General features: G+C 52.4%; 1 protein-coding gene across 1 annotated transcript in view; it reads left to right on the forward strand.

The window, feature by feature from the left end:
* The window catches only part of SHANK3 (SH3 and multiple ankyrin repeat domains 3), a gene marked incomplete at both ends in the record, with an annotated part of 484,200 nt that overhangs the window by 413,151 nt on the left and 56,349 nt on the right, over positions 1 to 14,700 (forward strand). Inside the window, one exon of the mRNA XM_083365407.1 lies at positions 10,207 to 10,282. Coding sequence (XP_083221533.1) covers positions 10,207 to 10,282 — 76 coding nt within the window. The remainder of the gene's footprint in view (positions 1 to 10,206; positions 10,283 to 14,700) is intronic.

Here is a 14,700-nt window from a genome sequence, read left to right on the forward strand (position 1 = left end):
CTTTGCCCAGAGCGTGGAGCCTCTGGGCATCCGTGGCTTATGGAACACGGGATCATTGGTCCTCTTTTGCAGACCAGAAGCTCCCTCTGTCCAGTTGTTCTTCGCAGAGCAAAGGGGCCCGTTTCAGAGAGGACTACGTGGTCCTCTTCTCAGCAGACTCTGGGATGTTGGATGGAGCAGGATTGGACCTCCCCTGCCTTCGGGGGTCCGTGTGTAGGTGGGAAGGCTGCCCCTCACGGTCCAGTTTTATTGTTAGGACCAATTCATTGAAGCCCAACGGATGGGCAACCTTGCGTGTTCACCCTTCAAAGGGGGATTGGAGGAGGGAGAGATTTTAAAAATGGAGTGGGAACTTTAAAACGGGCGTCGCGTACAGGTGAACCGGATGTAGATGGTCCTGCGTAAATCCAAGGCCTCCAGGATTTAGTCAAGTAGTCAAGATGGCTGCCACTATCATGCGGTCTTGGTTGTGTTAAGCATCACATCATAAAAAGGACTGCAGAGGGAGGTAGCCGACTGAAAGCAAAGCGGCCGAGGGGGTGTTGGAATCACAAGGAGCTCTTCCAGTCCAACCCCCCCCCCTGCTCAAGCAGGAGACCCTACCCCATTTCAGACAAAAGGCTGTCCAGTCCAGTCTCCTCTTATGGACAAATGAAGAGCCATTTGTCTGGAATGGGATAGGGTCTCCTGCTTGAGTGGGGGGCTGGACTAGAAGACCTCCAAGGTCCCTTCTAACTCTGTCATTCTGTTAAGGTCCCTCTCTAGGCAGGCACATCTGCCCAGCTGTCCGCCCTTGGTAGGAGAAAGGCTGCTGTAATGTGACTTGCCTCCTGCAGGCAAAACCAGCCCTCTTCCTGCCCCGTTGCGTGGGGGCCTTGTCCCCGAGGCCCCCTTCTCCACCCAAGCCTTTGGGGGGCACAGCTGTCCCCAGACTGGCTGCTGAATCCTTGTGACTGTTGCATTTGGCCTGCAGGATCAGCCTCCTGCTTATTTAATCACTTATTCACAACTCGTCTTTATTTGTGCTTGATTAGCAACGAACAGGTGCTTTTAAAAATAAAGTATTTTTAATAGCATCTGATTTAAGTGCACCCCAGATTTTTCTGTTCCCTTGCAAAACTGGATTCTTGACAACTGAAAAAAAAAGTGGGCAGAAATGTTTTATTTATTTGGTGGCTTAGCGTCAAGAGGAGCAAGGAGGCTGTTTTGGCTGGCATAGCAAATGACAAATCCTTGTTGCGTCCCTTTTAAGCGTTAGTATCTTGGTTTAGTTAGTTAGTTTTGTGTTTATTAATGAAAATGGTACATCGGCCACGTTGTGGGTGGATGGATGGATGGATGGATATGTAGGCAGGCACAGACAGACAGACAGATGGACGCAGGGCCATTTCTCAAAGATCTGCAGAAGTGGTCGGCTGTTTTTAGGGACACTGTAAGATGCCGGAGTGGCCTTTTGAGTCCTTAGTGGACTTGGACCCCCCTTTCCAAAGGCCCCCCCCAAAGTCACCGGGGCTGAATAGCAGAACTTGCTCCCCTCCCCACCCCCCACCAGTCCTTCCTGTTCTCTGCCTGCAGACCGGCCCCGAGAGCTTTGGGCCAGCCTGATCCTGCGCCCGGCTTGGCGCTGATGCTAGAAGTCTGTTTCGTGATGGATTCTGCAGTTAGCTGCTCTGTAGAGACTGGGGGTTGTTAGCTAACCGGGCAGGCCTGGGGGGTTTGGGGGAACAGTAAGACGGGGACAAGCGGAAGAAAAAAAAGCTGAAAAGTGGTCTGGGTGAAGGTGTGAATGCTTAGCCCAGGAGGAATCTGTTCCTTTCAGGCTTACCATGTCGAAAGACCGAGTGAGTTCAGCGCTTTGCAGGCTGCCTGCACAATTTGCGATGAAAAAATGGCAGAGCTTGAAAAATGAGGCATTTAACCACGGCGAGCCTCCTGGGGGAGGGGGGGGCACGGCCTTCCTGAGAACTGAGATGGGGAGCTGGATGTTAATGGATGCTTCAAGTTGGCCCCTTTTTCCTTTGGTTGACTATCCTCATTCTTTAAATCTGTGCTTTGAATTAATCTTGGTTGGAGCTGGTACCATTCCAGTTAGTTTGCTGGATCAGCACCTTCCTCTCCTTTGCTCACTCCGCATCTTGGAGTCCCCCCATCCCTTTCTCTCCAGAGAGACTCTTCGGCCTTCTCCTCCTCCTCCTCCTCCTCCTCCTCCTCCTCCTCCTCCTCCTCCTCCTCCTCCTCCTCCGTTCTCACATCCATCAGCCCGGATGCCTGCTTCCTGCCTGACAGCTCCATTAAGTGCCATCTCACAGCAGCTATATTTAGAAGCCCGGAGAAGAATGAGCCTCCTGGCTGTGGACAGGCCATCAATCCTGGTCCCATCACAAAATAATGTCCTCTTCTCTGAAGGGTTTTCAAACAAGGGGCTGGTGCTTGGAGCGAAGCATCTGGGAAGGAAGGGCAGCAAGAGAGGAAGGCAGGACCTGGTGGAACAGTTGAGCTACAGGGATCTTCCCATGCCTGGGTAGAGTTTTCTCTTGGTCCAGCTTGTGGGGATGGAAGGTCCCATCAAAAGAACTTCTGGTCAGAGGGCTTCTCCCCCTGCTCCATGAACCTGCTGTGGAGCACATTCATTCTGTGGTCTCCATAAGAGATCCTTAGAAAGCTCTCCCCCATGGTAGTTGGCTGGATCCTTTGGGAGCTCCCACAAGGATTGCCAGTATTTGTGTGTTGGGGAATGAATTTGGATGTGTGATGACTTCCCCTGATTACCCCGCCCCCCCAGATGTCAGCTTGGAGGAAGATGAACCAGTTCTGGGCATGTCTGGAGGGGAGTTGCTCAGTGGCTCCAAGCAGCCATCCGAGAGGGATTCGGCTGAAGTGCAGCTGCATCAGGACAGCCCTGAGGCTCCAGGTGGGGAAAGCAGGCAGCTGCAGCCGGTCAGGGATGAGGAAGAGGAGCTGCCTGCTGCACCTGATCCGAGAACACGTAGGGCAGAGAAAAGGCAGGAGCAGAGGAGGTCAGCCAGATGACTTGCGAGGAGGCAGCCTCGCCCTTCTTGATGGGCTGCATCAGAAGCTGGCTATGTGGCACAGCAGACAGAGAAAGCGATGCTGGGAACAACGTGTTCATTTCTTAGCTGTGTGTTTTCTGGTGGTTGTGATTCTTGCCGTGCTTTGGATTGACACCGTGGCTTGACTTGGATCGTGCTTTGTGAACTCTGGACTTTTCTTGCCTCGTGAAACCTCTTGCGAGTGCCTTGTGGACTAGCTTTGGTCTGCTGGTGGCTGGACTTAATTGGGACAGTCCTGGGCTTTTGGTGAAGGGAGGTGCGGGGGAATATTAATAAACACACTAAATTAACTCTGTGTGTGTGTGTGTGTGTGTGTGTGTGTGTGTGTGTGTGTGAGCACAGGACATCTGGGTGAGGAGGCAGCTGAGGTCCTCTTCTGTGGCTTCTTAACTGTGGGAACCAAGAACCACATGCCTCTGTGCTGGGGGGTAGGGGTGGGGGTTCCAGTTTGCCTGGCAAAGTCCCAGCCCCCCCCCCCAACTCTGCCTCCTTTGAGACTTCCTTCCCACCGACTTAATTACCGGTCAATCTGTGGATGCAGAGCTGGTTTGCTTGCTGTTCTTCTAGATCGCCCTTAACTGCCATTCCATGGACACTCTACAAATCAATTACAAACATTAGAAAGATAATTAAAAACTGTGCAGAATACAGCACAATATGCAACAGTAAAAATGGCAATAAATCCAGCATAAAAAGCCCTGCCACAAACTGACTGTAAAATGCTGTCGGCATTTGGAGGCCCAGCGGGGCTTGGCCAGGACAGCTGCCTTGGCCTGAGGCTCCCTTTGCTTGGGAGGGAAGGGGCCGGGGGAGCTCAGAGACCCTGCTGGGTTGGGGGCCGGCTGGACCCTCTCGTGGAGCTGCCTGCTGTCATAGAACCGGGAGCACCAGAGAGCTAAGCAAAGGTTGGTAGGGTCTAGAAATGCTGCCGCTGAGGCCGAGAATGGAGGGGTCCCTGGCTTGTTTTCTTGCAGGCATTTCATTACCCAAACTAGGTTACCTCATCAGTGCTAGAATTGACGGGGGTGTGGGAGGAGGAGGAGGATTGTGGGGTCCTTGGTGCTCTCTGAGCTTGACTTCCCAGAAGAAAATGCAGACTCCAGGAACCATTTGTGCTTCAGTTTGAGATGCAGACAACACAGACTCACTCCTAACAGTCTGTTCCCTTCTTCGACCGTGAAGGGACAAAGGGCAGAAAAACGTCCTGCAGAAAGCACAGCTCCCCAACACTGTCCTTTCAGCAGCTCCGAGAAGGCTCCACACCCGTTTGCACTACTCAGATGACCCTGAGGAAACAGATAAGCCTCCAAGTGGCCTCAACGACTCTAAAAGGATGCAAATGATCATCCAGTCAGAGCAGAAGAAGCTTCTTGAACGAGAAGTGAAACATCTTCAAAGAAAGAACAAAGTCCAGTTGTCTCCTGAAAAAGCACCTTTGGGATATTCAACAAAATGATACTTAATGTGGAGAAAAGCAAGTTTTTGCACCTAAGTAGGGGAAAAACCAAAGGAACAAGTACAGATTGGGCGAGACCTGGCCCAAACACAGTAACTGTGAGAGGGATCTTGGAGTCCTAGTGGACGATCACTTGGCCGTAAGCCAGCAGTGTCCGGCAGCGGCCAGAAAAGCTAATACAGTCCTTGGTTGTATAAACAGAGGCACAGAATCAAGATCACGCAAAGTATTAGTACCGCTTTATAAAGCCCTAGTAAGGCCACACCTGGAATCCTGCATCCAGTTTTGGTCACCATATCACAAAAAAGATGTTGAGAGTTTGGAAAAAGTACAAAGAAGAGCAACTAACGTGATCCAAGGCCTCGAGATTAAAACATACCAAGAACAGCTGCGGGGCTTGGGTTTGGCTAGCCCAGGGCTAGGCAACCTCGGCTCTTTTATGACTCATGGACTTCAACTGGGAGTTGAAGTCCATGAGTCATAAAAGAGCCGAGGTTGCCTACCCCTGGGCTAGTCTGAAGAAAAGAAGAAATAGGAGAAACATGATAGCAGAGTTCCAATATTTGAGGGGCTTCCACAAGGCGGGGGGGGGAAATGTCACATTATTCTCCAAAGCACCAGAGGAAAGGGCGAGAAACAACGGTTGGAAACTGAGCAAAGAGAGAAGCAACCTGGAATTAAGGAGAAACTTCCTGACAGTGAGGACAATTAAATCGTGGGCGCTCCATCACTGGAGGTTTTTAAGAAGAGGCCGGACAGTCACTTGTCTGAGATGGCATAGGTTCTTCTGCTTGAGTAGGGGGCTGGACTAGAAGACCTCCAAGGTCCCTTCCAGCTCTGTTCTGATTGGTTGGTTGATTGATTGGGAATCAGGACAGTGTCGACATGGCTGGGACAGCCTTGGACAGCAGAGACCATGGCTTGGCCATGTTCTTCCACTGGATGGCCTGGGAGAAGAGATCACCAGGGATTTCCACCATCTGAGCCCTCCTGGGCTGGGCGCCACCCTTGCGACCTGCTTGGGCTTGAGGACTAGCCGTCCAGAGGGCAGGAATCTCTTCTCAGCCGCTTCCCAAGACTGCAGCTGTCCTCGGACTGCCCATCAAAGTTCCCAGCAAATGGTATTCTTCAGGATGACAGAAAGGTAATTATTACATATGTGGGCAGTAATTGTATTTCACAAATTTAATTCAAATTAAATATGCTCGGAAGGAAGACTAAACTCCTGACAACAGAGAGAACAACACGCCTTAGATTGAAGGCGATGAAGACATCAAAGCGGTGGACGGCCTCGGCCTTTCAGGATCAAGCGTCAGCAGTCGAGGCACAAGCAGCCAGGAAAGAAGCTGCAGCCAGCGCCTGGCAGCGCAGACCAGGAGGCCTCGGGAAAGATCTCCAGGCGCCGGGATGCGTCTACCGCTACAAAGAGCAGGACTGTGACGCCCTACGGAAGCAAGGAATGGGATTCTGAAGAAGCAGGAGAGGACGAAGGTTGATTCTTCTGGACTTTGTGTTGGAGACGTCTCCTGAGTAGACCGCAGACAGCCAAGAAAATCAAGGAACTGACGCAGAACGAAGCAACCCAGAGTTCTCACTCGAGGCGCCAATGACCAGGCTAGGATGTCCGAACACATCCAGCAAAGACCTGTCAGCTCTCTGGAAAAAGCTCTGATGCTGGGAAAGGCCGAAGGAAAGAGAAGCGGAAGACCAGCATCGGGCTGGCTGGACTCAGCTACAGTGAGGATGAGTGTTTACGGAGAAAACCTGCCTAGGGGTCGCTCAGAGTCAACAATGACCTGAAGGCACTTCATCAACTCAAAATACAGGAATGCTACTTTATGCACTGTTCATATCCACTACGGTTTTGAAGTTTGAGCACTGGCCCACCAGCTGTGGCTGGTAACAGGCGACATAACCGTGTTGCATTCAGTAGCGGTAAAGGTAATTTTAATTTATTAAGTGGTATCCTGCATTTATTATTATTTTTTATAAACAGTTCAAAGCAGCGAACGTATCTAATACTCTTTCCTCCTCCTATTTTCCTCACCACAACAACAACAACCCTGTGTGGTGGGCTGGGCTGAGAAAGAGTGACTGGCCCATAGTCACCCAGCTGGCAAGACTACAATTCACTGTCTCCTGCTTTCTAGCCCGCTGCCTTAACCACTAGGCGCAGGGGTGGGCAACCTCGGCTCTTTTATGACTCGTGGACTTCAACTCCCAGAATTCCCGAGTCAGCGTGGCTGGTTCAGGAATTCTGGGTGTTGAAGTCCACGAGTCATAAAAGAGCCGAGGTTGCCCACCCCTGCACTAGACCATCCTTTTGGCTTGGCCCACCCTGCCTCTCCCAAATTTATCCCCCTCCCTCTACTTTGCCGGCATCTGGCTGAGATTCTTCCCCCGAGGGTGGCATGGGGATGCCCGCAGCCCTACAGGTGGGCCCATTGCCTAAAGCCTGTGGACACGGTCCCGGTTTCCCTTTGAGTCAGCCTATTCGTGCTCCTTCCTTGATTCCTCTGTGTGTGTGTTTGAAGATCGTCCGTCCATCAATCCATCCTTTCAGCCTGAAAGGCTCCTTGCGGCTTACAGATCTGTGCTCTCCAGGTGAATCCAGGGGGAAAGAGCATTTTGTAAGACGAGCACAACAGAGAAGCACGTCTGCAGCTGGGGGGTTGAACAACGGAGCCCTCGGTGCTCTCTCAGCTTGGCTGCTGGCTTGCAGACATTTCATTATCTGCCTAAGCGAGAGGGAGCAAGGCCCTCCCTCGCTGGCTCGCTGGCTCGGCTGATGTTAGCTCGTCAGATAATGAAGCATCTGCCAACAAACAGCCAAGCTCAGAGACCATCAAGGACTGTACAGGGAGGAGAATGCTGGTCTCTTCTCCGCCTGCTTAGGTGTTGTGTGAACCCAGCTAGTATTTCGTCATCCTGGCCATCAGCCACCACCACGATGCCTTGCAACATCTATGCTGGGAAACGGGAGCAGCCACCTCAGGCTGCCCCCCCCCATTCCCCCAGATAGGACCAGGGACCGAGGAGGGGGCCTCCTTCGCATAGACGGTTCTGCAGGACCTTTGACCTCCGTCCTGCCAGCGGTTTCGGCGTGGAGCCAGCCAGCGGATCTGCTGCGGCCTGGCAGGCGGCCACCCCCGGCCTGGTGGGTTGCGCTGGGCTTGCTGTGGCCATGATCCCGAGGCCTCCCTTCTTGCAGTTACCCACAGAGTTGGAAGGCGCCTTGGAGATCTTCTAGTCCAGGGGTCCTCAACCTTGGCAACTTGAAGACTTGTGGACTTCAACTCCCAGAATTCCTCAGCCAGCAAAGCTGGCTGAGGAATTCTAAGAGTTGAAGTTCACAAGTCTTCAAGTTGAGAAGATTGGGGACCCCTGTTCTGGTGCAAGGAAGCAGGAAACCCTTCCCCTTCTCAGAAAACTTGTGGGTCAGACTTCCTCCACACAAACACACACACAAACAATTGGCGCAATGCTGTGGAGTTTCAAGACCGGAGGGCCTCCCTGCAGGAGACACTAAGTGAGACCCAGGGCCACTGAGTCATTGTCCAAGGATGGGGCTGAGGGGTCCATAGGCATGCCCGATCTCCGCGCAGTTGGTCCATTTTTATCGGGGTGCCTGGAGAAGAGGGGAGTCATCGCACAGCCGGAAGCTTCCTCGCCAAGGCCTCCCTTGACCCACTGGGATGACCCGCCGGCTGGCTGGCATGCCCATTCTGTGCAGCGGGAGGTGGCCGTGCAAAGGCTGCGGATAGCCAGTCCCTGTGGGGAAGGTTGCTGGTGTGTGTGTGTGAGAGAGAGAGAGACTCAGTGCTTCAGGGCAGGAGGGGGGGTTGCCTCCCAGAGTCCTGCAGCCCCACAGCTGCCCAGCTGCCTCTGCTGCTGTGGTCCTGCACTGGGTGCGCCTGGGTGCAGCTGCTGCTTTGGCGTGGGAGAAGTGCCCCCTCTGCTGGCCATGAGCAGGCACTGCAGCCCCACACTCGGCTGGTTGCTTCTGGGGAAGAGTTGGGTCTGGTGAGCAATTGCAGCAGCCACATCTGGCCCTCAGGACCGGGTCCCCATAGACATCTCTCCCCCCTCCCCTCCATCTCTCTCTCTCTCTCTCCTCTCTACATCTCTCTGGATACCTATTATCTATCTCTTATCATTAGCTTATCTTTCAATCTATATTTTATCTATCATCCATCATCTTTCTATCTGTATCATCTATAAAAGGTAAAGATTCCCCCACACATGCGTGCTAGTCGTTTCCGACTCTAGGGGCCGGTGCTCATCTCCGTTTCAAAGCCGAAGAGCCAGCACTTGTCCGAGGACGTCTCTGTGGTCATGTGGCCAGCATGATTAGACGCCAAAGGCGCACAGAACGCTGTTACCTTCCCACCGGAGTGGTCCCTATTTTTCTACTTGCATTTTTACGTGCTTTCGAACTGCTAGGTTGGCAGAAGCTGGGACGAGTAACAGGCACTCACTCTGTTACACGGCACTCGGGATTCGACCCGCCAAACTGCCAACCTTCTGATCGACAAGCTCAGCGTCCTAACCCACTGAGCCACCGCGTCCCTGTATCATCTATATCTATCATCTATTATCATCTATTTATAATCTATATAATCTATCTCTATTATCTACTTACAATCTGTCTGTCCGTCTACTGCCCATCTTGTATCCCAAGAGTCTGCAGACATCTTGCTGTAGGGCCCACAGTTCCAGCTGCTTCCAGCAGGAGGTTGGGGGCTCCTTTTGGGGGTGTGAGGAGAGAGGGCGGGCACCCCCCTTGAGAAGAAGAGGGGCTTCTCGTGTTGCCTGCTGCATTCACCTGCCTGGACTGGCTCAGGGGAAGGAGAGGCACGGGGGGGGAGGGAGAACCGGAGCAGATTTCCTTGCAAAAGAAGGAAGACGTTGACCTGGGTCTCTGTTCAAGGGCTGGAAGACCAGCAGACGTGGGGAAAGAGTCCCACAGGCTGGAAGCATCACAGCTTCACTCTTCTCTCCCGGAGACGCTTGAGAGTCCAGCCCCCCAGCCTGGTGGACATAAGGGGATCGGAAGCCCCCGCCCCCGTCTATTCCCGGATCTCCATTAGAGGCAGGGTGGCCGTGAAATGGGAAGTCAGAGCGGAGGGCCTGCTCGGGGACCAAAGAAAGCCTGCAGAGAGCATTGGTGGGGGAGGGTCGCCCTCAGATCCCTCCGGGCCTCTGGGGAGCCCCGCTGCAGCCTGTCCCAAGTTCACCCCAGAGAAACAGCGCCTGTCCCCGTTTCCCAGCCTGGAACCAGAACGGCCCGCTGGGTCTGCAGTGCAGCCCCTGCGTCACTCTTGAGCAGCCCCACATGCAAGCGGGGGCGGCTTTGTGGGTCAGTCGGCTCCAGGGGTGTTGTCGGCACACTGGCCCCCTGGCAGAGATGAAATGGAGATTGGGTGGTCCTGATGCGTGCCCGGTGGAACGGGCATCGGGGATATCCAGTGGAGCCTCCCCCCGCCTCGTTTCCATGCCAGCTGGCCCCCTCCGGGAGGAGCCGTAGGTCAAGAGTGGTGCTCTTCGTGCGTCTTCCTCTGCATCCGAGCAAAGGGGAACCGGGCTCGAAGCTCCGTAGGGCTCCTGGGCACGGGGTGGGGTGGCACGGTGCCCTCTCCTGCTGCTGGTTTTCTGAAGAAGGCTGCTCTTTCCCCACAGAAACGAGAGAAGACCGGACCAAGAGGCTTTTCCGACATTACACCGTGGGCTCCTACGACAACTTCACTTCGCACAGGTGAGGTCAGCCTCTGCCTGGGGATTTGGTGGGCTCCTGCCCCAAATGACCGGTAGCCTTGCAGATCCTATTGAATATTTGTGTGTGTGTGTGTGAGAGAGAGAGAGAGAGAGAGAGAATCAGCAATGGTTTCATGCCTTCAGGAGAAGGTTTGGAAGGGCGAAGTGTTTTTAAGCAGGAGCTCCTAAGGTCAAGCTGGTGGTTCGAAATGTCCTTAAGAAGATTCATAGTTGTCCGAGCAAAGCAGCAGCTTTGGGTTTAGAAGGAAGCCAGCCTGGAGGGCATGGCTAGTTGAGGAATTCTGGGAGTTGAAGTCCACAAGTCTTAAAGTGGCATCTTTGGAGACCTCTGAAATAAATGCTAAATCTGGATGTGAAGGCTTGAGTGATCCAAACCACTCGGCAGCCATGGATATCAGTACTGAGGGGGCCATCTGCAAATGACCAGGGAGATTGAGCTTTGCAAGGGCGAGGAATAAATAGCAAAAAGCATGATACGAAATCAAAATAGAAAAAAGAAATTTAGGAAAAAATAGCCTCTCTTAACACCTGTGTTTAATTTCATTGGGGGATGCATCTACCTTTCGTTTTTGTTCCTTGCTTTGAGTTGTTCCCTCAAAGGGGAAGAGTGTGATGTGCAGGTGCACATAGTGGAGATCTGGGCAGGTGTTCGGGGTCTCTTTTTTTAATCTGGGTTTTATGTGTGGTGTGATTCGGCCGGTTCAGCAGATTTCTTCTTTGGGAAATTAAGGCTCTGATCGAGGAGGCTGCGGCTCTTCCCTCGCCAGTCGAGGTGTCCGTGGTGGTTGTGCAGTCAAGGGGCCCTGGGGTGTGAGAGCGGGAGAGGGGGGGTTGCCTCCTGGCCCCACCGGCTGAATTGGAATGTGAGGCTGAGTTGTCATCTATGGACGATTTATGCGCTCCTGAGTTGCCTTTGGGTGTCTGGTTGTGTTTGTGTTGTTAAGCCACTGTTAGCCCTCCTGTCCCCAGCCATTGTTGTGAGATGGTTGAAAAATCTAGCTAGCTAGCTATATCTTTCTTTCTTTCTTTCTTTCTTTCTTTCTTTCTTTCTTTCTTTCTTTCTTTCTTCTATCTATCATCTATTTATCTCTATCATTTATCTATCTATTACATATATATTATTTATCATCTATCTACTATCTATCAATCATCTATCTGCCTATATCTAACTATCCATCTATCACTTATCTATTATTTGTCATCTATCATCCATCTATCTGTCTATCTATCATTTATCATTTATATATTATTTATCATCTATCATCGATCTCGCTATTATCCATCTGTCATCTATCATTCTGTCTCTCTATCCATCTATCACTTATCTGTCTCTTTATGTATTCAGCTATTGTCGAGATCATTGTCCAAAGGCAGCAACTCAGCGAGCGTTCTTGCTTCTTTCTGGCTGCCTCTGTTACCAGGATCTGCCCGGACTCTGCTTGCCTCCCCCTGGGAAGGACCAGATTCGGCTTCATGGAGCTTGCGGGAGATCCAGCTTATGCTGCTTGCAGCTGCGCAAGGACTCCAAGCTAGCCCCTCGCTTGACGCCTCTTTCCAGCCTGGCTGGCCGTTTCCCAGCCCTGGGCCTCCTTCCCCTGCCTGCCCAGCTGGGCTATCTACGTGAGGGATTTCCAGCCCAGCCCAGGAGAACAACAGAGGAGGGGGGGTGAATCCCCACCACCACCACCGCCCAGAAGTATAGGAGTCAATAGACGTTGTGCCAGCTACAAAGCAGAAGAGAGAGCTTTGAAGTGCCCCGCCCCCACGGGACGAGAATTAGAAGTCCCAAGAAGCCAAACCTTTTTATACAAGGAATTCATTAGGAAAAATAAATAGAGCCCTGGCGACACAGTGGTTAAAGTGCAGCATTGCAGGCCGACTCTGTCCGCAGCCAGGAGTTCGATCCTGACCGGCTCAAGGTTGACTCAGCCTTCCGTCCTTCCGAGGTGGGTCAAAGGAGGACCCGGATTGGTGGGGGCATTTAATGCTGACTCCGTGAACTGCTCAGAGGGTATTATCAGAGCACCGTGGAGCGACACGTGGTGTGAGTCTAAACGCTGTGGCTAATGTTTAAAATGACATGCAGGGAAAAGGAGGGAAGGAAAGAATTGGACACAAATGACTCCAAGGAAAACAAGTTAAATTAACCAGCTGCGGTTTCCTTCCATAAATGATTTCGGTTTTCATTACAAAAGGATCTTTGGGGCGGCATCCGCTGGCTCTCCTGCTCAGGTGCTCATAGGCAGCCCTTTCTCCTCCCTCCCTCCCTCCCTCCCTCCCTCAACAGAACAATGGAAATTTAGCCAGCCAATCAGAAACCATGGAGTGGCTAAGGACCTCCCCCTCCCCCCCCCCCCCCCGCATGGCCTTAGAAGTGTGTTTCTACCATTTACCTGAAGGGGTTGAGCTAGGAAGCTCCTTTGGAAAAGGACGGGTTGCGTCAGGCCAGTCGGCAGGGAATCCGCCTGTTGGAGGGTTTGGGGAAATGGGACGGAGAGAAGGTGCCTGCCTGCCTCTGGGTTGTGCAGGTTCAGCTTTCAGAGTCGTGAAATGCTGCTGCTCAAGTACCAACAAAGGAGACTCTTCGTAGCTCAGGGCTGAACTGAGGGTCCCTGATGCTCTCCGAGCTGGGTGGTTTCCTTGCAGACGTTTCATGACCCAACTAGGGAACACCATCAATGCTGGGAGGGGTTTGCAAGGAGGAGGAGGAGGACAGTGGGGTCTTTGGGGGTCTCTCAGCTGGGTGGTTTCCTTGCAGACGTTTCGTGACCCAACTAGGGAACACCATCAGTGCTCCAGTCTCACTGTTTAATCCTGGTCTCTGGGCAGAAGATTTGGAAACCTCACCAGGCAGGACAGCTGAGGAAGACAAGAAAGGGGGAAGGGGGGGAGATAGGAAAGGCATGGAATGAAGAGGGGGATGCAGGAGAATCTTCCAGGGTGGTCTAAGGACTCTTGCCTGGGGGAGGGAAGTGTTAGAAGACCTCCAAGGTCCCTTCTGCCCTAGGACTCTATGATTCTATGAAGAAAGAGGAGCAGAGCAGAGAGATGGAGTAACACTGGAAAAGAGACGCGCCCCCCCTCCAGTGCAGGCCCAAGGGGCACACGCTGCCAAGAGACCCCCAGGGGTGTGGGGGGCTGTCTCTGCTCATCCTCAGCTCCCCCGTATGGGCTCAGCTGCAGAGAGGGAGGCAGCCTCCATAGATGGCTTAAATTCAGCCCAAATGTGCTTTAATGTATGAGGACCATGTTTATCACGAACATGAACCAGTCCGCTACGGCTTGTTCCCCAAATCGTGGTTAATTAAATCACGTTCAGCAGAGGCTGGGTTCATTCCTCACCTCCAGGCCATCTTACTCAGCTGCCAGCTTGGAGGGAAAGCGACGTCTTCCCTTCATTTTGTCCGGCCTCTAATTGCTTTAAACGCTTGATGAACAGAGATGTGGATATACAATCGATTATTTAGCTGGCCCTCTTTAAAAACCCTTTTAAAGAATTGTCTGCTTTTGTGGGGCATTCTCTGCTCCTGTGGAAAAGGGCAGGTTAAACTCCTGCACGGAAGTCTTCCAGGGGACTTTCAGCCCTAAGCAGCTTTCCTCCCGGGGGGGGGAGGGGGGGCTGTCTGTCTGTTTTCTCTGTCCTGCCCAATATCCTAGCTGGACTCTGAGCCTTGTCACTTCTGCTGGCTCCGTGATGGATAGCAGATTTTTAGCCCGGAGGGAGCCTGATTTCTCTGCATAAATTGATCTGTCTCTGAAATTGGGGGGGGGCATTAAGAGAGCCCATCCTGCTGACCTTCGTTTTATGGCCACAATATAAAAAAGATGTTGAGACTCTGGAAAGAGTCCCAGAGAAGAGCAAGAAAAGACGATTAGAGGACTGGAAGCTAAAACCGATGAAGAAGGATTGCAGAAGGATTTGGGAATGGCCAGTCTGGAGAAAAGGAAGGACTAGGGGAGACGTGATAGCAGCATTCCAGTATTTGAGGGGCTGCCCCAGAGAAGAGGGGGGGTGTCCACCTATTCTCCAAAGCACCTGAAGGCAGGACAAGAAGCAACGGATGGAAACTCACCAAGGAGAGAAGCAACCTAGAACTAAGGAGAAACTTCCTAACAATGAGAACAATTAACCAGTGGAACAACCTGCCTCCAGAAGTGGTGAATGCTCCAAGTTTTTAAGAAGAGACTGGACAACCGCTTGTCTGAAATGGTATACAGGATCTCCTGCTTGAGCAGGGGGCTGGACTAGAAGACCTCCAAGGTCCCTTCCAATTTATTCTGTTATTCTGACCTGGATGTGCATACCCCTTCCTACTAAGACGAGCAGTCCCAATTAGAAGTCAACGCAGCCCAGCTTCCCAGCAACCGGGCGGCACCAGATGGGTCCAGAAAGGACGG

The sequence above is a fragment of the Vipera ursinii genome (assembly GCF_947247035.1).
Source record: "Vipera ursinii genome assembly, chromosome: 6".
NCBI lineage: Eukaryota > Metazoa > Chordata > Lepidosauria > Squamata > Viperidae > Vipera > Vipera ursinii.